Source organism: Protopterus annectens, chromosome 9.part0, assembly GCF_019279795.1.
Source record: "Protopterus annectens isolate FY-2018-M chromosome 9.part0, PAN1.0, whole genome shotgun sequence".
In the NCBI taxonomy this organism is placed as follows: Eukaryota; Metazoa; Chordata; order Ceratodontiformes; family Protopteridae; genus Protopterus; species Protopterus annectens.
Window position 1 is genome coordinate 1,056,477,071 of NC_056743.1, and position 24,676 is coordinate 1,056,501,746.

The window sequence follows — 24,676 nt, forward strand, 5'->3', positions numbered from 1 at the left end:
AATTTGAAGGTAATTGTATAGATATGAGAGGAAAAACACATAAAATCGAGTATTGTACACAGACTCAAAATGGACTAATTTGTGGACAGCATTCGCCTGTCTGTGAACCATGCTTGCTGCAGCATTCTGTTAATTTGTGTAAGTGGACTATTATGCCTTCTTCTTTTCAAATGTTTATAGAAGTGGCTCCTCAGTATATTTGTCTGTTACAGATCAAGATGTAGGTCATAATTTAAAATTACCTTTTGTAGGGTGTTTATCACATGTTGAATCCTTAAATGGAATAATAAGAGCTATGCGTTTACTGAACCCATAAAAGTGAATATTTCCAAGAAATGGAATTATGACAATACAGCTTCCCAATATATCTGTATCCTTGGATAATTTAAAAAACATAATGAACAATACTAAAATTCTCAGAGAGTATTTGGAAAAAAGAAATACAATTATTCTGTATTATGAGGCATTAAGCATCACTGCAAAAGATAAACTACTTAGTTTGGCTGAAAAGACCAAAAAAGACACTGCTCACAACTGGTGGGATATCTTTACTGGTTGGCCAAAATCAGGAAAAAATCTGTTAAATTGGTTGATACATCCTGTATTAGTAGTGTTAGGCATCATAGTCATACTATCTGGAATTACTACATAAACTGTCATTTGCGAAAAACTTGTAGAGTTTAGCAAATCATGATGGTTAACCTGAATAAACTGGAAAATGTTTCAATGTGTACCATTAAAGAAAAAATTGAAAATGAACAGTCATTTTCCGCTTATTAAATAAAAAGTGGGAATTGTGAGAGTAAAGAACAGGTTAAAATGGATTTCTGTGGATTTTTCTGAAAATATAAAATAAATGTTCTTTCAGTGTGTAGAGTGCACTCAGCTACACCTCAGTTACCTAACTTGGCAAAACTATATAGCTTGGCATTCATTGTTAATAAGAATCAGAAGTAAAATATTTTATCTCTTATAAACTATGCAGCTTTGTAAAATTATTATCTACAAGCAGGTCAAGACAAACTCTTGTATGCAGCTATGTCTCGTCAAGATGATACTCAAAGATGGGCCAAGGAGGAAAAGAATTATTCTTCAGGAACAGAATGTTTAAAATATGGAAAACAAACTGTCTGCAGACCAGCTTCAAGGGAAAGACTTATTATTCTGGCAAATTCTCTAAACTGCTGATGCAGGCAGAAAAGACACTATAAAGATTGGAACTTTTTCTTTTGTATCAGAGACTTTGATTATTCTATTCTTACAGACCTAAAACTGTAAGCTGAAGTACATTTATGATGTATATACCTTTCATTGTTAAGCTAGATGTAAACTTCGTGAGCAGTAAAGCAATGTCGTAACAGCAGAACTGTCTCCATGTCTTTATTGAGTAAAGGAACAGACTAATGGAATAGTGTAGTATAACTTTAGCAGATAGACTACAAAAAAAATTTGACAATAGCCCACATTCATGGATTAAAGAGTGCTTAAAAATGTACAATATATACCCTACATCTATCGATTACATTAAAGCGACTATGAAACAGTGACAAACCATTTTGCAGTTAAGCCATGATAAAGGACAAATTATTACTCCAAGGATAAACATTCAAAGGGGGATATTCCAGTGTGACTCTCTGTCACCGCTGCTCTTTTGTCTTGACCTTAACCTATTTAGTTGTCTACTTAACAGATTAGGTCATGACTACAGTTTGGCTCTTAAAAAAACAACAAAGTGTAAACACTTCTCATCTTCTTTTTGTATTTGATTTAAAACTATATAGTTCAGCAGATGAGGAACTAAAAGCACAATTACAAGTGGTCAAAACTTTTTACAAATGATATAAGAATGTCATTTGATCTTGATAAATATGCAAAAGCAACATTTAAAGCAGGAAAGCTTCAGCACTCAGAAAACATTAGTTTGGGACAGGAATGTGATACAAAAGAACTTGAGCAAAAGGGAGTCTATAAATATTTGGGAATTGAAGGATCAACAATGAAACACTAACAAATGCAACTAAAACTTAGTAAGGGATATTTTAGAAGACTTAAATGAACACTGAAACAGCATTGACATCTAGGAACAAAGTCTAAGCTGTAAACCAATTTGCTCTTCCTGTCCTAAGCTACAGTTTTGGAGTGATTAACTGGCCCCAGAAGGTATTGGATAGGTTAGACAGGAAAACAAGAAGGATGATTCATGCTCATAAAATGATTTATAAAAATCAGTGCATACCAACATTAGATATTCCCGGTTCTGAAGGAGGTATGGGCCTACTTGAAATTGATTACATGTATAAATCTGCAGTTGTGGGACTGCATACATATCTGCTGACCTCACAAGACCTAAATGTAGTGAAAATTTTAAAGCATGAGGAGAGTAAGTCTAGGATGACGTCCCTGCTTTTTTTGGCAGAAGCATATCAACGCTAAGCAGGAACGGAAATCAAACCAGAAGTAGATAAAAATCAGGCAGCAACTGAATGTGTCAAAAAAAAAAACAAAAAACAAAAGAAAGGATATAAGGTGAAGGATCAGATGAGAAGGCAAGAAATGTGGAAACAGCATAATATATATATATAGTTACAAGTATAGAAAACTCTTGGAACAACCTCATATTGATCAGGATCGAATGCAGGAATGGTTACGGAGAGGTGAATTTAAACCAAAAGATGAAAGGTTAAAATTGGTGGCCCAAGACAGTCATCTACGTACACGTTGGTTTACAAAGTCTATTGATTATGTGGGAGAAACACACAAATGTAATTTTTGTAAAACAGAAATGGAAACTAGTCGCACATCTTGTTGCTGGTTGTGATATACTAATGGCAGAAGGACTGTATACTGAAAGGCATAATAATGTAACAAGACTGTTGCATTGGGGATTGTGCAAACATTATAATACTGAGGTAGCTGAAAAACGCTGGAAACATGAGCCACAAATCATCATAGAAAATGATTTTTATATCAGATGGGATCACCCATCACCAAGAGTTCAAAAATAGATGCAAGAAAACCAGATATAGTAGTCCATGAAAAAAGTAGCATTGATCACTGAAATTACTACACCCAGTGACTACAGTGTCCTATGTACAGAGTGACACAAAGTCATAAAATACCAGGATTTGCAGGCAGGAACAAGGGCAATGTAGAAAAAGTATACCCTGACAGTTCCAGTAGTAGCAGGAGCAATGGGTCATATAAAACAGAATTTGCAATCATACTTAGATATGTTACCAATAACATGTAACTCCATACGAATTACAGAAAGAGCCATTACTGGGCACATTAAGGGTGCTATAAAGAGCACTTCTGGCTAACATTAAAGATTGAAACAATGCTAATTTCATGAACTTTAATAATACTTTGACTTAGGAATAGGGTCTACTCCCATCATGGTATTAGAAACCCAATAGACTTGGAGAAATTAAAAAAAGACAGCTAAAGACCAGCCCAGGCAAAGCAGCATGACCTGTCAGTCATATCCTCCCAGTCTGATAGATATTTTACCCCCTTCAAATGACACCAAAAATAAAGCCAGTTATTAAAGTCAATTATCTTTAGTTCATATTGTGGAAATCATCCTTAGAGAAGGTTGATTGCTGCTCAGTGCCAGTCTCATATCGTCCTGGAACACATAGTCTGAAAACTCCATCATGTTTCTCTTCATATAGTCCAGAGAGGTACATCTCAGATTGTTTACACCAACATGGGCTATGAATTAGCCATACTGGTATATGTGGTTCAATGACCTGAGTGTGTGCATGTTTCTCTACCTATATACCACGATACACAAGATTTACATACCACAGAAGAAACAAACAGAGATTGCCTCCTTCACAACAAATTTCAGGTTAAAGGAAGTAACCACTGCATGACAATCTATAAGGACTCCAGAAAATATGGACTATTTCACAAACACAATGCTGCAAGGCTGCATGTATTCAGTACTCAGCAAGTCCTGGATTCCAAATGGAACGGATAATACCCATTCCTTTCACAAGGTCTTCACCAACCACCTCATATTTATTTCAGACCCTACAACATGGAAAGATTGGCACAGTCTTCCAAAGTTGTGCATTCAGCACTTTTGCAATTTACCAAGGGTAGGTTGGGTGGGTGGGTGGAGAGGACATATACTTTCAGACTAATTTCAGGGATAGCAGGAACCAAAACTGAAAAACTGCCATAAAATATTAAAAATAATGGGCAGTTTAGTTGGCACTAAAAGCTTTTTTGACATTTCTTATTGTTGTGTCATTGTTTAATTCAGATAAAGATGGATAGTTTCACAATTCTGTTATATATTATGCTGGAGGACATTCATTCATTACAGCTATGTAATAAATTGGTCCATCAAGATACACCACTGGGTATTACAGTGACAGAAGTGACAGTTCACATTCCAAGTATCACATTTCCTAGGGTTGTACAATAGTTTGGGGGGAAAAAAGCACAGGCAGACCTATTTCTCTGACCCCCTAGTGAAAGGTTGGCAGAAAGTTTTCCAAATCATAGCAATAGTCTGGACAGAGCAGAAACAGAAGGTGACATATTATCTATAAGACAATGCTAAGCTTCCTATATTTTGCAACAGGTCCTCACAGAACAGTGCTTGGAAAGAGTCTCCTTCAGATATTATTAAGGGTCGACCTTATACTTTCCTCATGATGCAGAGGGTTTTCTTCAAGGCAAAACAGAATCAGGCGTGTCAGAAATTTTCATAACTAAAAGTCTGGGAAAACAGATTACCATAAAGGACACTTCATCCACCGAAGAGACTGCCGTTGTTTAATTTAGTGTTATCTTAACAAAAGAGAAAGTGCTTCACTCCAGTTCTATTCCTCTCACTGACAGATTTGTAGGAAATGTCCTTTCTTAGAACCTGTTTAACAGATTTTAAGGAGACCATACATTCTGTCATCAAAATACCATATTGAACTGGAAAATGTTTATAGATTGGGCTTAATCACTTGGATATCTCCAGTGGATCCCCCACATTTCTGCTGATTCAGGTCAAAGTCCATCATGGAAAATATTGACCACCCATTCAACAGAGTGGTGGACAGACACAGAAGTTCCTTTAGCAGGAAACTGATGAGCATAAAGTGCTCCATGGAACATCACAGGAAATCCTTCCTGCCCACAGCCACCAGACTCTATAATGCCTCCTACTATTTTAGCACCACCCCACTACTGAAGGAGCCCACATAGTGCAAAGTTAAACTCTTCTCCATGTTTTTCTTTCCCCCATTCTTTTTCTCTCTCTTGTATCTCTTTTTTCAGTGCAATATTAATCATCAATGCGATTATCCTTTGTGCAATATGCTATACCTTGGTTTAAGTATATTAAAGTACAATATCCCATATCCTAGTATGAGTGGTAATTAACACAAAAGGCTCCACCTTTCATGTCAGTACTATATGTGGTAATAAAACTCATCTAATACTTTGGCTATGGTCAACGGTGTACCCATGTCAGGCATTGCTGTTATATATGTGGGGTAACATAAGCGAGTATAGTATCTATCATATCTAATATGTAACGTGTTTTGTTTACGTTGTGTCTCTGTTTACCTGTGCAGTTATAACATAAAAAATTTCCTACAGGATCAATAAATTATTTCTGATTCTGATGTACTGCATGCATTTGCTATAATTCAGATATGATTTATTCTACAATTAAATCGTTTGTTTCACCTGTTTCAGCCTGATTACATAAGATTATTCTCCTTTCAAATGAGAGGTCGGTCTAACTTTTCTTGAGAGGAGTCAAAAACTGCATTGTTTCTCTGGTTATAAATATGTTTTCTGGAAAGTTTTGCATTTAGTTGCGATGACTTCTGCTTGTCTTATTTCTGGCATGCAGACTCTGATGTGTGAAAACAGAAAAGAAATGCACAGACGTCGAAGGGCCTTGAAGCCATTATTTTCCTTCCCCCGTCAAGAAGATAAAGGACAAAGTTAGCCATACCAAAGGATAGGCTAAATCATTGCCAACTGGATATGTCTGCCTCTGAAGTAAAGCCTCATTAATTCCTTGTGTATCTGGTGCAAAAGAAAAAAAACAGCTGCTAATCTGAAAACAAACTTTTTTTTTTCCAGAAGCCAGTTATCTACATTACATTTGCAGTGAGGGACATGAGAAGGTATTAAAATGGCTGCTGGAGCCTTGATCCACAAAGAAGCAGCAACTTTCCAAATTGTCTTTAAAAAAATGTCTCTGCACAGAATAAAGTGAAGGTAGGTGTTACCTGGCAGCTAATTCATAAATTTGTCAGACATTACAATACAATCAGTCCCAGATAAGGGTAAGCTGTGTTAGGACTGTCTTATGTTGGGCAACTTTGGTGTCCTCTCACCATCAGTGCATGATGTGGGCATATCTGTGGTGTTACGCTTTTCATAATCCACTAGTTTGGACTGGTCAGGCTGCCACTTCTTCAGTGGAGAACCTGGGAGATATCCTCAGTTTGTACATATATTGACCAAAACTGAAAATAAAAAAAACAAAAAACATGTAATATTTTACATATGAAGGGGAGCTTGCAATTGCATAGCTGTCAAAATAATTTTAACATTTAGTGGTATGTTTTCAGTGAATTGACATAGATCCCAGATCCAGCTAGGAAATGACAGATGAAAGATCAATTATCCATACTAGAACAGAGTGTCACATTTCACTTTCAGGACTGATGAAAGTAAAGGATACCCGTATTATAATGGATACTGCTATATTCCTTCAAAGAGCTGTTGCGAAGGTACTGTAAATGCTTCCCTGAATTGCCTCCCATCTATGTGACTGTCATTCTATCTTTCCTTCTCTCTCTTCAACATAGCAAAGAGTGCTGCCCTCCTGACATCTCAGATGCTCAGGTAAGAGACACCCTCTCCAAAGCAAAAAACACAGCATCAATGGGACAAGACGGTGTCCCGGGCTGCTTTCTACATGAACTCCAAGAAGAGCTAAACCCAAACATAAAACTACTGTTCAATCTCAGCCTTACTACAGGATATGTGCCCAAAGAGTGGCATACAGCAACAGTGGTCCCTCTCCATAAAGGTGGTGCCTCAACGGATCCTGGAAACTATCACCCCATAAGCCTGATTAGCTTGGTCTGCAAAGCTATGGAAAGGATCATCATGGACCTCGTAAATAAAGATATTGGGGACCTACAGACACTGGATCCTACCCAGTTTGGCTTTGTTAAGGGCAGATCCTGCCTCTTAAACCTGGTTGATTTCTTTGAAACTGTCACCAAGGCGATTGACGAGGGGAAGGTGGTCCACACAGCCTACCTGGACCTCACAAAAGCCTTCGATACAATACCCCACTCAGGCATTATAGATAAGCTCACCTGCTTAAATATAAACCCCTATGTCACTAGATGGATTGCAAACTGGCTCAAGGACAGAACCCACATGGTTAGAATTGCTGGAGCCATGTCAGACTCCAAACCAGTTACAAGTGGTGTCCCACAAGGCTCAGTCCTGGGACCTCTCTTGTTCGGTATATATTTCTCGGAGGTACAGGCCAACACGGAAGGACTGTGGCTGACCAAGTTCGCAGATGACTGCAAACTGGGTGCCATAATCGACTCTCCAGCCGACACAAGCATCCTCCAAAAGGGCCTCATAGAAACAGACAACTGGTGCCAGAGCCATGGCATCAAGCTAAATGCCAAAAAGTGTATAGTCATCCCTTTGGCAAAAACAAAGTGCCACAAATTACCACATAGGTGGTAATCCATTAAGTAAAGAAGAAGTAATTAGGGACCTGGGGACCCAAGTTGATAGCAATCTCTCATTTGACAGCCACATGGCCAAAGTGGTTAGAAAAACATTTTATATAGCCCATCTAATCATGAAGGGATTCACATCTAGATCAGGGGAGGTCATCGTGCCTCTTTACTCATCCCTCATCAGGCCCATAATTGAGTACAATGCCCCTTTTGGGATGTACCTTACCAGACACCTGCAGCAACTGGAAAGACCCCAAAAGTACCTCACCAAGAGGATCAAAGGGCTCAAACAGATGCCATATGCTGCCCGGTTAAAGAAACTCCAGCTCTACTCAGTGGCATACCGCCTGTTCAGAGGCGATCTGTGCCTGACGTATAAAGCCATGTCCAACCCAGAATTAATGGACATGCTGCACCTCAGAAAATCCAAATCCCATTGAGCTACGCGCTCGAAAGACTTGAACCTCAGCACTGAAATAAATAAGACATGCTGGAGGGACAGATTCATAACCCAGAGGCTCCCTTCACTCTGGAATACAATCCCAGTCCAGGTTAGGCAGAGTCCCTCATTGACTCTCTTCAAGAGGAATCTTGATGAGTGGATGGGAGATCGTAGGTTTACCCCAGGTATCACTTCTGTGTCACTGTTAGACAGAGGCACAGTATACTAACCTCAAAAAAGGGCATAGCAAAATAAATTTAAAATGGGTGGTGAAAGCCAAACACATTCTGGCTAGGCTGATAAATGCCCAAGGGCAGATAGCCTAGTATGAACCTATGAACGTATAATTCTAACTCCCATAGCAGAGAAGAAAGCGTCATATTTCTCCACCTGCACCGTGAAGGGGCACTATCTAAAAGACACACACCATTCCATTAAAAGGCAAACAGACTTAACAGCTCTAGTCAAGTAGTATTAAAAATCACTCAACAAGCTGGAGATAAAGCATACTAAGTGTCTGATAGGAAAACAGAAAGTGCAACTATATTTTTTATATATTTTATTTACATTTTAACTGTTTATCTTGGCCAGACCTTTCCTGCTTCAAAGGTTTAATTATAGAACCTTCATTATGAGACATGGTAGTTGAAGTAGAGGAAGCAGGAATAACTGGAAAATATAGAGACTGTATCATCTCTCTGATACATCAAGGGATGAAGATGAGAGACTGGAGGAGAAAGTAAGAAAAGGACATAGGAAGAAGAGAGTAATTGTCATAGAGGATCTGAATGCACCAGTAGGTGAATGGGACATTTTAATATTCCAAGTTTATGGGTAGAGAGGTAGCAGAATCTGGCAGGTCTTGGACCGTAAAGGTTCAGATAGCTAGGGAAGGACTGGATCAGAAAAGCATCATTCTGGATGCAATCCTGGCCATAATAAAGGGATCATGGATGTATAGCTAGGCATAAATAGCCAGCAGTGATCATACCATTGTGTGGTTTAGAGTGAAGGGTAAATTGAAGAAAACAAAAACTAAAATTAGGGTAAGAGATTTATAGAGATCTGGATTATGCCGAGATGAAAGAGGAGGTAAAAGATAAATCAGGAGACATGGAACATACTGAGGCAGTAAAAAAAAAATCTATGGAAGTGGGTCACAGAATGAGTACTCAGGACTATGGAGACCTGCATGGGAAAGGGGCAAAATATACAAAAGAAAAGCAGGTCAATCAGGACAAATGTATGAGAAAAAAGGTAAAAAGTCAAAAATAAGAAAAGGTCAATGGGGATGCACAAAATGTGAGGTCAAAAGAAGGAGAGACATGTGCAGCAAGGAGCTATGGGAAAAGATATGGCCTACGTGCACTGAATAGGTGGATGTAGAGCAGTAGAGGAGGTGAAGTACAAAGAGGCTATCAGAAAAGCAACAAAAATGGTAAGAGTGGCAACGGTACGATTTCAAAGGGAGCTGACAACAAGAATTAAGAAGCTGAGCATAGGCTTCTCTATGTACAAACTGGAAATGAGAAAGGGAGAGGCAGGCCTTGTCTAATCAAAGATGGCTGGAAGATCACAAAAACTGAGGAAAAGCAGAAATACTAAAAGTTAACTTTGCTTCACTCTACAGAAAGGAAAACAAAGGAAGGTGCCATGTTAGGAGTGAGGAAGGCAGAATTACGAGAGTTGTGGATCAACAAGAGGATAGAGAGGGGAAAGGTAGAAAGGAGTTTGGAAGCCCTTAAGGGGAATAATGACTAGAGATACTTAAATCTACCTCCCTGAATTCCAAAGAATCTGGTCAGTGTACTGACTGACTTCCTGATGAAAATCTTCAAAACACTGTAAAGGACTTGCAGGTGCATGATGACTGGAGGATATTGGGTGTGGTACCATTGCACAAGGATAAAGTAGGAAAAATCGATGAAGCAGCAGACCTTTTAGATTACCATCTTGGATGGGAACAGTACATAAAGAAAATACTGACAGAAACGATGGTAACATTAGTAGAGGATAACTATCTCCAGGCCACCGATTACATAGGTTTGTGATCAGAAGGAGATGTCACTCAAACCTGATCCAATTTTATGACCTGGCAGTCGGTGAAGTTGACAGTGTTGAGCCTGTATATATATATATATATATATATATATATATATATATATATATACTTTTCCCAGACTTCAGCCAGATCTCTGATTGGCTCCACTTAGGAGATTGACAGGAAACCAAGATGTGCCATTGATAGCATCGAGTTTGAGGAACTTTAATGCTGCTTGGCCAAATGGCAGTACACAGAGAGTTGTGATGATATGCATGATTTCAGGATCAAGAAAACCCATTAGAGCAGTGTGGCAGAGGTCAGTTTTGGGTCAAATTTTCTTCAGTGTATTTATGTCAGGCATCTTTGAAGGAACAGAGAATATGATCAACATCTTCACTAAAAACACAAAGGTAGGTGTGACAACACAGGACTCCAGGTTGAAAGTTTGAAGAAGGATTTGGAATTGGAAAAGTTGACAAAGTTGACAGAAAGGTGGCAGCTGACATTAAGTGTAGACAAACACAGTGTATGCCATTTGGGCCTCAATGACACCAGCATGAAGTATACACATGGAGAAGTAAAATCCATGGCTACAGAGCAAGAAAGGGATCTGATGAAATTAATCACATTTGGAATTGAGTAGAAGAGTGAGAGAGCAAAAATCACAGCAAATGTAATACTGGCATGCGTATCCGGGGGGGCTGATTCAAGAAAAAAAGTGTTAATATTTTCACCCCACATATTCCTGGTCAGTCCAAATATCGAATACATTATGTAGTTCTGGAGTCCATATAAGGAAAGAGACACCAGGCTATCAGAAGGACTCTGTGGGGGAATGTCGCCAGAAATGTGCATGCGATGGAATGGAATGACATGGTCAAGGGACCAGTGGAGCTGGTATGCTGATCATTAGAGATTAGAAGAGGGGGTGGAACATAATGTGGTGGACAAAAGTCATGCCAGGAAGATACAAAGGAGTCATGATAAATAGAAAAACAAAAAGGGGGAAGAGACAAAGGCAGCAGACTGCAGGGGATGACTCTCTAAAAGTAGTTCTTCAGAATGGGACTTATAGATCCATGAAATGAGATATCACAGTGGTAATGCAGAGAAAATACACAAATGCATTCAAGAGACACAGGATAAGTGGAGAAAGGGTTTAAGGGGAAGATACGAATGAAGGGGATGTGGCATATTAAATGCACTTAATAGGCAGAATAGGATTATTGTCTTCTGTGATCAAGCTAATGTAACATTCTCTTATGAACTGCAAAAAATTATTGTCCAAAAGTAGACAAATTGGATGCTCTGGACAATTTCTCTTTACTAGTCCAATAGCCACAACGTAATTATCAATTTATATAGTGCATCATTTATTATGTAGGTCCTAATGATTCCATGGCCCTGTCACAGCAGAATCTGTGGAACTATTCCTCTTAATTGTTTCATAAAAACAATTCAATAGAGTATAACAAAATCCCAAATGTTTTCAAATATAACAGCAATCAGGCTTAGCTGTGGTTCTACTTTATGGCATATCTGGCAGGTTTTAAAGATGATAGGCTACAAAGCACGAGTGCCTTACTTGGGGCTGCCATATATTTTCATTACGTACAACATTTATAAAACACCAGAGAGCGTGATGAAGTTTAATCTAAGGAACACAGTTTCATGGTGTAATACAACTGTTATTCCATCCTTAGTAGTGCTGTGACATGTGTAAAAACAGAAACTGATCTCTCCACGAAACAGCAAATAACAATTTCTTTAACCAAATAATAAATCCAGTGAAACTTGTAGCGATAAAATAAAATAGACCTTTTATTTGACAAGTGGGATGATAAGCACTTTCGCGTGGATACAACCACGCTTCTTCAGATAACAATTACACCCACTAACTTGCTTTAATGCTTTTTTTGAACTTTTTTAGTGCTGTGACATGTAATATTGTACGTGTATTTTATGAGAAGTGAAACTAAGTGATTTTAGAGCAGGAACTGATATTTGAAGTTGCTACACACATTTCTGAAGGATATGCAAGGAGTAACAGTCATGCTGTCATGAAGACGGGCTTCACTATACCACGTAGAAGCACTGAATGCTCTACCTACTGCCTCTTTGTAGGTTTTATGCACCATTACAAGGAGCAGAACAGGTGTTGTTAGCTTCCTGGATGTATCATATATAATACAATGACAATGTTTATGAAGTGCTTTCAGGTACTCATGTAAGTACATTAATGATGAACTTTAAATGAGACAAGGTCAGCTTTGTGACTGAACAAGGCATAATGTGTATACATATCTGGCTCAGAGGTATGTGTCATCCATCATTCTAGAACTATTGGAAACAAATGTGCATTAACCATCAGCACTGTTGGTAAGGGGGTCGAGTAGCTTATTTATAAGGCCTAACCTAGCTATTTTTTTAATGCCTACATTGTCTCTGTACAATTCATGCTACCTCTTCCAACAATGATAAACAATGGTCAGTTGTTTGTCATACTCCAGAATTCACCACATGATGCAAGCACTCAGGTTCAGGTTCTGCAAGTACACATATGACACAGTTATAGTACACACAGGTGTAAACAACTTGAGATGTACCTCACTGGCCTACATGAAAAGAGACATGATGGTGTTCTTGGGATATTTGTCTGATGCAGGTTTGAACCTAGCCTTTAGCAGTATACTACCATCACCAGGAATGATGCCACAATATGAACAAAAGATAACAGAATTCAATAACTGGCTTAGATTCTGGTGTCATTCAAAGAGGGTACAATATATATCAACTTGGGAAGAGATGGGAGACAGTCCCAACTGACTTGCCAAGGATGGTCTGGTCTGCACCTTTCTTCCTAAGGCTTTCATGTATTTGGTAAATCCTTGTCCACTCTCATAGTCCCTTTTTCAGGCAATGCCAGTTTTCTAAAGCTTCCAGTGTAACTAATCAAAATCTGAATAACATTATTGCATTGCTGCTCAACACCCTGCAAGCACTTCTTTCCCTGGAAGGCACCAATATATGCATCATCATCACAGAGACCTGGTTTAGGACTGTTAGAAGAATTCCATCAGTACAGGGTTTCAATTTCTATCACACATCCAGGCTCACTACATTAGACAACTGTACTAAAGGTGTCTCCATATTCTTAAAAAAAAACCTTCATCACCAGGCTCATTAGATAAGAAAATTGCTTGGAACTCCTCCATGTCCAACTTACTATTAACAAATCCCTTCACCATATCATAGGTAAATATAGGACCTCTATGCCCCCCTTGGTTAATACTTCCTACCTAACTAGTATGTTGTCACTGTATATTAAGTCAAACACCATTCTCCTAGGATACTTCATAAACTGGGAGGCTTAAACATGTACACCAAAGAGATTTCTGAACTTTATCAATACAAACTTCCTGGACCAGCTAGTCCACATCCCAACTACGTATGATAACATCCTGGACTTGACCCTTACCAATATGGTATGTAGATGTGCTCCACTCCAATTGTAACTTCTTCCCTGGTCAAATCAGACCAAAAATTAATCACATTCACCATAAGACTGAAGTCTAAAGCATGTTCCAATGCCACAGTATTCACAGATTATGTGAAGACTCAGCTACTAAAACTGAGTGATGACCTGGCTAAATTCAAAACCCCTTTCCATCTTGATGACCCCACTGCTTATGCAAAGTCCTTCACTGCCAAATTCTGTACACATGTAAACAGCTGCACAGATACATCTGTTCCCCCTCAGAAACAAATACCAGGCCAAATGCAAGAATTAACCCTTATTGTAGACTCCACTTATAAACAGGGTATATAATAACAGAAGAAACTCATTGCACACAAATAATAAATCTAACCCTCAAAATGTCAAAAACATTATTGCCAAACTAAAGAAGGAACTCTGAACCATGATTAAATCAAAGAATGCTAGATATGAGGTTATAATAGCAACACAGGTGAAAGATAACCAGGAAACCTTATTTAACTATGTTAATAGGCTCTACAATAAAAGTAGGGAAAAAAACTTAATGCACAGACAAATAAAAATAACTCTCAAGATGGCAAAAACTAAACCAGGAACTCCAGACCCTTATCAAATCAATCAAAGTCAGATATGGTGTAGAAACAGCCACTTAGGTGAAGGATAACCACAAAACTTTCTTTATGTTAAAAATGTCAGAAACAATGCCCAGCACTGTGTGGAGCTAATAGTAAATGATATCACATCCTTAAATTCAGAGGACATAGGCAATCCAATATTCTCAGATCTTGGAATATGTCCAAGATCACATACCCACATTTAATACTCCCTCACATCTCACAAGAACAAGTTCTCAAGGCACTATTTAAGCCCATGAATGCTACATCAGTGAGGCCAGATAACATATAAGGCTACTTACTGGTCAGCCTGAAACATGACTTCTCTGATCTCTTACAGAAGCTATTTAACATCAGCCTCAAAACAGGGTTCATGTTAGATGAGCTGAGGACAGCAGCAGTCATTCCCTTGCATAAAGTTGGGGCTTCAACAGACCCAGGTAATTATACATGCATAAGCCTGACTAGTCTTATCTCTAAGACTATGGAAAGGATCATTATGGAATTAATAAATAAGGATACAGGCAACCTACAGACTGTCAACCCAACCCAGTTCAGATTCATCAAGGCCAGGTCCTGCCTACTTATCCTGGTTGACATTTTTGAAAAAGGTACCAAAATAAAGGCCAGGGGCAAAACAGTGCATGATGCATAGGTGTTCAACACCATTCCACACTCATGTCTCAAAGGCAAACGATCCCAGTTAAATGTCAGTCCCTCTGTAACTTGGATAATGAACTAGCTCACAAATAGAAACAAAGAAATTAGGGTAGGTGGCTCAACCTCTTCCAAAAGACCTGCCACCTGTGGTGTATCCAAGGTTCAGTCTTTTCCACTCCTTTGACATTTAATTCTTTAAGGTCAAAGCTAATGTTAAGGGTCAGTGGATAACCAAAATTTGAAGATGACTGCAAAGTAGATGCCATCATAAACTCCCCAAAGGACTCCAAGATCTTTGGCAAGCATAACTTCCCTCATAACTATCAAATTGACAATGCATTTCTGAATATTGATCTCTTGGTTAGGGATCTAGGAAATTATGTTCACAAAGAAATGCCCTTTGATCACCAAATATCCATCATTGTAAGGAAGCCCTTTTTCATGGTACAACATCTGTCTAAAGTCATTGCATCCAGATCCAGGGGTGAGATCGTTTTACTCTACTCAGCACTCATTAGGTCAACGATTGAGTATAAAGCCCCTTCAGTATGTACCTGTCTAAACACTTGTCACAAATAGAATGACCACAATGCTGTCTCATTAAAAATCAAGGCACTAAACTGTAAAAAACTATGCAATTTAGAAAAACATCATTTGGCACAAAAAAGCAACTTTATTCGAACCCAGGAACAATGTGTAAAAAACAAAAATGAACTAACCCCTCAGCATACACCTTCATAGTTCAAACGTTTTAAACACAGTCTTCTTCTTTTGGCTTTTCCTGGCTAGGGGTCACCACAGCGGATCACCTATCTGCCCATGATTGGCAGTAGATTTTTGCAGTGTCGAATTGCCTGCCTGGCGACCGACCTTCCACAGAAGGCACACATGCATGCAATCAAGCCTAGGGCCAATTTAGAGTGTTCAATCCACCTACAGCATATCTCTGGGATGAAGCCGGAGCACCCAGAGTGTCAGAAAAATATGTATTAATGTGTATTAGTAATATGCTTAGTGCATTTAGAGCTTGAAAAGGGTTAACACATTTATTCTATTTCATACTGCATAAATCTGTACAAACTGCAGATGCTTTCTGACCTTCTATTGTTAGCTAAAATCTTGCTTGTGCCTTGGAAATTTACTGAGAAGTAGATGATTTCTGCTTGCTTTAGGAAAATAATGAATAGAACAATACTACTTGTATGAAACTTAGACAAGAAGTTCCGCTTGTGCTGTGAGAAAATACACAGCTGTAGAAGCTATAGATAATTAGGACAAAGCCTGTTTGAAAATGTGAACTGCAATCAGCATTTGCTTGTATCTGAGTTAGAAAAGTACCTTGAAGTGTAACACTATACAATAGAAGCCTGTAAACGGATTAGTGCTCACAAAGGCCAGGTTGTTTTTCTCAAAATGTTTCTCACAAATCTAGTCATGTCAGCAGAAAATCTGAGTAACATCTGCTGTAGAACAATACTGAAAGTTGTGTTTGATCACGTCAGCCATAGAAGGCCATGTCTTGTAAAACACTATCAGAATAGCATGTTTCCTGTTAGTAGTTAGACAAATCCTTGTATTTGCATGTTTTTGTCTCCTTGCAGCAAGTTATTAAATGTGCCTTAACTGAACCTTACGTGTATTGGTCTTTGAAGTTTTTTCCTTTGACACAGAGGAATCCCACACAACCACAGGGAAGACATGCAGACTCCACACAGGAGGCTCCCCAGCTGAGAATCGAACCAGAGAACCTCTTGTTGTGAGGCGGCAATGCTAACCGCTGCACCACCGCAGCTGCCCAAAAATTTTAAACACAGTGACACACTTAAATACTTCATCAATTAGAACATTGTTAAATAGAACCAAATAGAATGTACCAAAATGCATATGAATTTAAATGAAAGCAGAAAGCAAAAATAATTCTGGTGAAATGCTACACTGGTGATTTATTTTTTATAGCACAAAGCTAACAGGAACAGTTTGTTGGTTTTATGCAGGCCGTACAGAAGAACCCTTTGGTTTATCTTTTACTTATAATATGCATGATAATACCATTCATTATTTGGATGCCAAGTTGTATATTGTTAATAACACAATACATTTGACGTTATATAGAAAAGAAACTTCTGTGAATTCCTTTTTGTATGCATCTAGCACACACCCTGGCCACTTGATAAGATCTCTCCCCTATGGTGAATTCTATAAGGCTAGAACTTTATGTTCGGATGAGATTAATTTCTAGACAGTAGCTGTGCATATAGTTGATAGATTATTATCTAAGGGTTATAATTACAATCTTCTCATTACTACATGGCAGAAGGTTGTAGATGGAGATAGCCAGTTTACTCTAAAATATAAACTCAGTGAAAACGTGTTTGGGAATTATAAAGGGGAACAGGAGGATATATATTTTGTGACTCGTTATACTCCATTTGTTGAAGGTGTAATATGTATCTTGAGGAAACATTGGTATATTATTACATCGGATGTGATATATAAGAACTTGAAATTGAATATTTCATAAAGAAATTCACCTAGCATAGCAAGTAGAGTAGTACACACACATGTGGGTAGTGAAGATTTGGAGTTTCAGTGTAAGGGATGCACTACTTGTAGTTACATGGATCAGGGAACTACACACATCATTAATGGGTAGTTGTTCAGAGTTCTAGGAGTATTTAATTGTTATCAAAAATGGTGCTGTATGGGTTCTTTTCCCCTGTAATATGTTTTAAATTGATAAGACCATACATCAACTTAGGATGAGGATATGTGAACACATCCAATATCCTCTTTAACAATGCAATACAAATGATTAAATAAAATTCAACAAACCAGGTAACCACAAAGAGAATGAAGAGCTGTATAACTCTCAAAAAATGCTGTTTATTAAATCCAAATGTCAGTACTACAAAAAAATATCACCATTAAGCGGTTTCATCCCTTCTGAGGGACATTTTAAAACATTATTTACTCACAATAATTTATTCTGTGTGTATTTTCTAACTTGGAAATGATTTTAGAGTGTATTTTAGGGCAGTAAATTAGTTAATGATTTAATTATTAATTAATTAATTAATTGTTAATGGACTGGTGTATTTGAATGCTGGGTAAATGGAATTATTTTGTTCTGAAGAAGTCCCTCAGAAGGGATGAAAGTGCTTAATGGTGGTTTTATTGTGTAGTACTGACATTTGGATTTAATAAAGAGCTTTTTTCGAGTGATATGGCTCTTCATCTTCTTTGTGGTTAACACATACAAGATGTCAAAAATAATTCTCCTACCAAGTGATTCAGATTTATTGAGGTTCTTTATATGTATGTATTGACATGTTCTGATTTGTGTGTGTATATGTATATATATATATATATATATATATATATATATATATATATATATATATATATATATATTCCAAGAGTCAGTTTACATGCCAGAGGTTATATTTGTATTTAAATCCTTCTGTTATATTATTGCAGAAGGAAAATTGGTTTATTTTCACTTATGATATGTTGCAACCAAAGGGCAATTCAAACCAAATGAATTACTTATGAAATATTTAATGTAACAGCTTTGGAAGTATCTTGTAACTTCATTTCATAAAGGTTAGGATATGTATATTTTTGTATTCAACTGGCTTAATATTATTATTATTGTTATAAGTATGGTTATTCTATGAACTCATTTGTTTCAACTGAATTATTTTTATTTTATGTTTTCATTTAAATTCATATGCATTCTAGTACATTTTATTGTTCTATTTAGTGATGTTCCAATAGATGAATGATTTAAATGTTATATTGTGTTTAAAACTTTTGAACTTTGAAGGCGTATGGTGAGGAGTTAGTTCATTTTTTGTTTTAACACATTGTTCCTGGTTTCTAATAAAGTTGCTATTTTGTGCACATGATGTTTTTCTAAATTTTGGAGTGTGGAAGAGTTTATATTTGGCAATAATCATAAAAGTAGTGTTTCTAATATGTAAAAACTATGCAGATTTTCCCTCTTCTCTGTATTATACAGGCTACTGAGAAATGATTTATGCCTCACATATCGAGCGTCAACAGAACCTGTTCTGTCATACCTATTACAAATTTGCAAGTCCAATGGTATCATAAACACTTACTCAAGGAATCTCAGTCTCTTTTGTCACATCAATCGAATATGTTGAAGATATAGGTATGTATCGTAAAGAATACCACATATATGGTACTGCCTTCCACACCACATAAAGCAAAGTACTTCACTTACTCTATTCAAATGTAATTTAAATGAATGGATGGGTGACCACACATTCACCCCTGGTTTAGCATCCCTGTCCTTCCTGATAAGGGGAACATGTAAATGGCCCCACATAACCTTGTCCAGCCCATTTCCAGGTCACTTGTATGGAAAATATAAGGGCTAAAAACTAAATGGAACTGTAAGGCTAGGCTTCTTAAGATCTTCACAGATCGATAGCCTAGTAAGTACCTATGAACCTATGAATCTATGACTGTTCACAACATTTACACACATAAAGGTATACCACTGCATAATACCATCTAATTTCAGAGCTAGTAGGGAACATCTGGAAGTAAATTTCACATTTTTTTAGGTTTTCTATATTCTTGAGCCTTTAATTAGTTTTTGAGAGGTCACAGATTATCCAGTGAGCCAGTTATGTTCTGCCCCAATAATAAATGTACTATAAAACTCAGAAATTCTTAATTTTCATTTTCAGTAAGCTGGCTATTACTGCTACAATTTTCATGGGCATTACAATAAAAATTAAAAAAAATGGAGGCTATCAGTATTATAATCACAATTTTCACAGACATTATTATAACATTAAAAAAATGAGGCTATTAAGTGCCACATAGCTGCTTTTAAATATACAGTGGCATCTTTCTCAGTGGTTCCTCTTTATGCAGAAGGGGCCTTCATTTAACTTCTTCGGAGGATTGTGTTGCTTGTTGCAGCAGTATCATGACAGCAATTTTTTTTCTGTTTTAAGAACAGGCATGCTCACACTGTTTTAAGAAAGGTCAGTGAAAGTTGCCAGCATCAGAAACAAATACATGCATCTTTACTCCTTTAAGACTTACATTGTGAGTGCCACTAATTTCTACTTACTTTTCTGATCAGTTTTTATTGTTTTTACATTTTTTCTAGGAATATCAATTAAATGTTTCTAGACAGACCTTCTAAATAATGAATACATTTTCTGAATAAACTTACCATGATGTAATTACTTTGTGGCACCGAGGAAGCATTGTAGCTTAAAAAAAAAAGAATGAGTTAGTTTCCTCAAGAAATTAAAATAACACCAAAAGGTTCATGTAGTAACACTTGGGTGGTTTAGGTAATAATAACAGTCCCAAACAACTTGTAGAACATTGGTTTGTAAAGACTCAGTCCTGCAGAGCGTAACTTGTAACCTGAAAACCTGTATGATAAAATAAAGAGATTGCAGACATAGCAAAGCTTTGTTGTATCAAAGAGCTTCATGAATAATCAAAAAATGCCACAAAATCATCTTAATTCAAAAATCACTTGTACTGGGAAAAAAAACAATAAAAGCAAAAAAAAAATACATTAACGGTTTACTGCTTTCATTCTACACCTTGGGACTTCTTCAGAACCATTGTTTTGAAACATCATTATATATTAAAATAAGTTTTAAAATGACCAATCATCTGTCACAATCAATTAAAGAATGAAAATGTAAAGATGAAATAATGTTGATACTTCAGTCCCGTCAGTGTGCCTAAAATTCATACAAAAACAACATCAGTATACTACTGAATATTATTCATATTTTAAAAATTTAAAAACATCATGAATAAAGTTAACATTTACTCCAAAATATATACAAGGCAATTAGATAAAAAATACTGAAATGCTGGGAAATGTGAATATTAAAAATGTGTATGTATGTATATATGCAATGTGGGCAGGCTAGGGAGGTGTACAGGACTCACTTATTTTAGAGTTTAGCTGCTCTGTTTTTTAGAAGAGGGGAGAAAGATGTGTATTCATTTAAACCAGAAGGTGTTGCAGCATTGTGTCTCAGTTGCAATATTAGCTCTCTTCTCTCCAGTTCTATCTCCCATGCACCACTCCTGGGGGGAAAAGGCAACTGTTTGTAAAACAACAAACTGGAATCTAGTGTAAGTAGGCCATATTAAAGTATGCTTGAACAGTGAGCTGTTAATATTTCTCTTGTTTATAGCATCCTTAAGATATTGCCTTAGCACAAAATACAGCATGGTAGTCCAGCTATTGCTTAGGTCATTTCTAAATGTACTGTAACTGTGATAAGATGACTAGTTGTTGTATCTACATGATGGCCAACCTGACATATCTAAACAGCACATGATGATAAATAAGTCATAGGTATATTGATCAGTAGTGTCACAGATGCTGGAGAAGCGAAAGAAAGGAGGGAGGCTATCTGGGATTAGAATTAATGAACATGGCTTCCAGACTACAGGGAGGGTAGTCAGTTATGTTTTAAAACACTGAAAAGCACTGTCACACTGAAGAGAGGGAGTTCTACTTGAGAGAAAGAACAATGCATACCATTGTCACAGGAAGGAGGAATTAAACTTAAAAGGGATTTAAAGCAGTACACCTGGGTTGGTACACTGGAGGAAGGATGCTTGCTGGAGTTAGAGCTACTGAACAGCACCATTTCAGAGGAGGGAGGAGAAAGGAAGGGAGGGAAGCTAGCTAAGATTAACAGTGTTGTACTATTGAAGAGCACACTAATTTTGGAGGCAGAGAACTACCAGGGGTTTGGAGTATTGAGCATGAGTATCATATTGGAAACAGAAAGGTAAGATTACTATAAACATGGACAGTATATCTGTGGTGATGAAAAGCATGAGAAATGTCAAAGGTTGCTGGCAAAACTGCCTTACAGGTAAGAGGGAATAGCTTAGGAGCAATAATGTCAAAGGAAAGAGAGAAGACAAACATTGCATCACCACTTCAGTGAAGTTGACAACGGTGATGTCAAGTTTACAACATTCATACTGAGGATTTCATGCTTAGATAAGCTATACAAATGTTGAAAGATTCATTTAGCCCATATTTACAAATCAGCACAGTAATGGTTAGTAGAACTATTGACCTTTTACCTCATAAATGACTCAGAGTGAGATACTGATTTTCTAATGATCACCTAGATTTAAGTATTTTTTAATCTTTGTTAAGAAATATTAAGCACAGCTGTTTATTCTGACCCAAATTTAGTTCACTTAACTGACATGCTGCAGACATGTGAAAGTTGTAGCAATCAGACCAACAGCTACATAATGCAACCTGCATAACCATTTTTAATAATTAAAACCATAGTGCTTTTCAGGTTTGGAATTATGATAATCTAGAACAATCCACGTTTAATGTGTGTTACATATCAGGTGATAGTAACTTAGTGATCATTACTAGCATTTGCAATTTGCCTGCCATGGCTACATCATAAATGTTTATGAATGTCTATTTTTAAATGTCTATGACACTTTGTTTGTGCTCATCAAGGACTCATATTGACAAGACATTGTCAACAGCAACTGACAGACAGGTAATGCCTCCAAGGTGGCAGGATGCAGCGGCTGACAGTTAAAAACCTAACCTGTACTGGTTGAGGGACATAATATAAAAATTGAGAGGGTGTATTTTACTAGTTAATTTTCAATACAATTATGATTCATGGGTTCTTTTCTAGAACAACTTAAATTAAAAAAAAAAAAAAACAGATCATATAATCCAAAATATTAAGCTGCTACAACGATGCCCAAAATTAAATGAAACAAACTACAAGCAAAAAATGATGCCCCTGATTAATACTTTCTTTTAGTTTTGGTTGGCTTACTCTGATTACACTGATAGGGACATGGTATTCTTTTTCTGCACCATAGGTTTATTAAGGATGGTCTTTTCCTATTGTTCATACTGACATTAATGTTTACATTTAGAATATTCTAGATCACTAATGATATCTAGTTTAGTATGACATGTGACTATGGTACTATGCTTACAGTGGACCTCACTGATAAAAGGTACAGAGAATGAATGGTGTTAATATCAACTTTACATTGTCCATCATTCTGTTTGTTTTAATGAAATATATCACATGGACTTTAGCCAAATAATTTACTCCTGTGACTGAAGATGTAAGGTGCTACAATTTCCTGTTGTCAGTAAAATATAAGCAAAGTTACATTTTTGCATGCCAAGATGAGCATTCAAAAATGGAAGAGACATCCAATTCTGATCCTCTACTTACAAACAATCATTTAAACATAACAAATGTAAACATGCACACACACACACACACACACACACACACATATATATATATATATATATATATATATTTTTTATATATATATAGGCTTACAGCAAAAATGAAAAATAAACAAGTAATATGTGAGATGATGGTTTGCATGCTATTACTTCATAATTCCATACAAAGACACACACACACACATACACACACACACACACACACACACACACACACACACACACACACACACACACACACACACACACACACACACACACACAGATATATATATATATATATATATATATATATATATATATGAAACATCATAATATTTGAAGAACTCAGTTGTGTTAGAAGGATCCATTCCTATTAGTATTAAACCAGACAGTGCTTCTGGGTCATCCCTGAAAACAGGCTTTTGTGCCTAGTCAATTTAAGAAAGCAAAGAAAAGACATACTCTGAATTTCTGGAATGGTCCATTTTGACAATGTTAATTCATATAACCTTACCTTCTGCTCCTAAAGTTAGGTCATCTTCAAAACTGATTCCTGGTTTTGGACCAGAATCTGAAACAGGAGAGAGATTTGATAAAACCTTAAGTACAGGATAGAGCAGTCTTATGGTTTGATGAAGCAAAATTAATTGAAACTGCATTATTTAATATTGGAGCACAAAATTCATTGAAACTGCATTATTTAATATTGGAGCATGCCCAAAACTTTTGTCAGCATCCTGTTTATGTAGCATAACATTGTGGCAGAAACACTGATGTGCATTAACATGGAAGCATTCCATAATACTACTATGCCTATGGGTTTTCGCCTCATGTTTAAAGGGAATAATCTGTTATTCTAAGCCTGAGTGACCTTGGCGTTAGTATATTTACAGTTTTATGGAGTATAGAGGGTGCAGAGGGTTTGCCCAAACAAAACATGTATCTTAAAACTTCAATATTAACATAGCATCCATATTTGTTTCTTTTTGCTGTTAGTGGGTGCAGTGTTTGTGTTCTCAGTTTACTGACACTGATCCATTGCAATCCAATACACTGATTGTAGAATTCAGTACAGAGGGAACACATTCAGGGGGAATTTGTTAGTTGCCACTAATCATTTTCTTTATTGGCACTGATGACACTGGAGATAGAATATTAAACTAAAAATGTATGGAGACAGAATCCACATATGTGAAGGATATTATAAAGGCTTTGCCTGTATGTGTAAAGCAGGTATTTTGTATTTGTACAGTTTTTAATAGTGTTTGAGATTACATGGAGTGTTATATTTATACTCTTATGGAAAGTTGTTTTTTTTTGGTGTGTGTGTGTGTGTGTATGAGGCACGGTGAATTATTTCATCTGTTACACAAAATCTAAATACGACTAAAGGCACAAACTTTGAA

At 36.9% G+C, this 24,676-nt stretch overlaps 1 protein-coding gene across 2 annotated transcripts in view; it reads right to left on the minus strand.

Moving 5' to 3' along the window:
• Positions 1-24,676, minus strand: part of TESPA1 (thymocyte expressed, positive selection associated 1) — a 280,218-nt gene that overhangs the window by 123,193 nt on the left and 132,349 nt on the right. For both annotated transcript variants that reach the window (XM_044083864.1, XM_044083863.1), the window contains exons 6-7: positions 23,785-23,841; positions 20,217-20,256 (exon numbers count right to left, since the gene is read on the minus strand). In XM_044083864.1, coding sequence (XP_043939799.1) covers positions 20,217-20,256; positions 23,785-23,841 — 97 coding nt within the window. The remainder of the gene's footprint in view (positions 1-20,216; positions 20,257-23,784; positions 23,842-24,676) is intronic.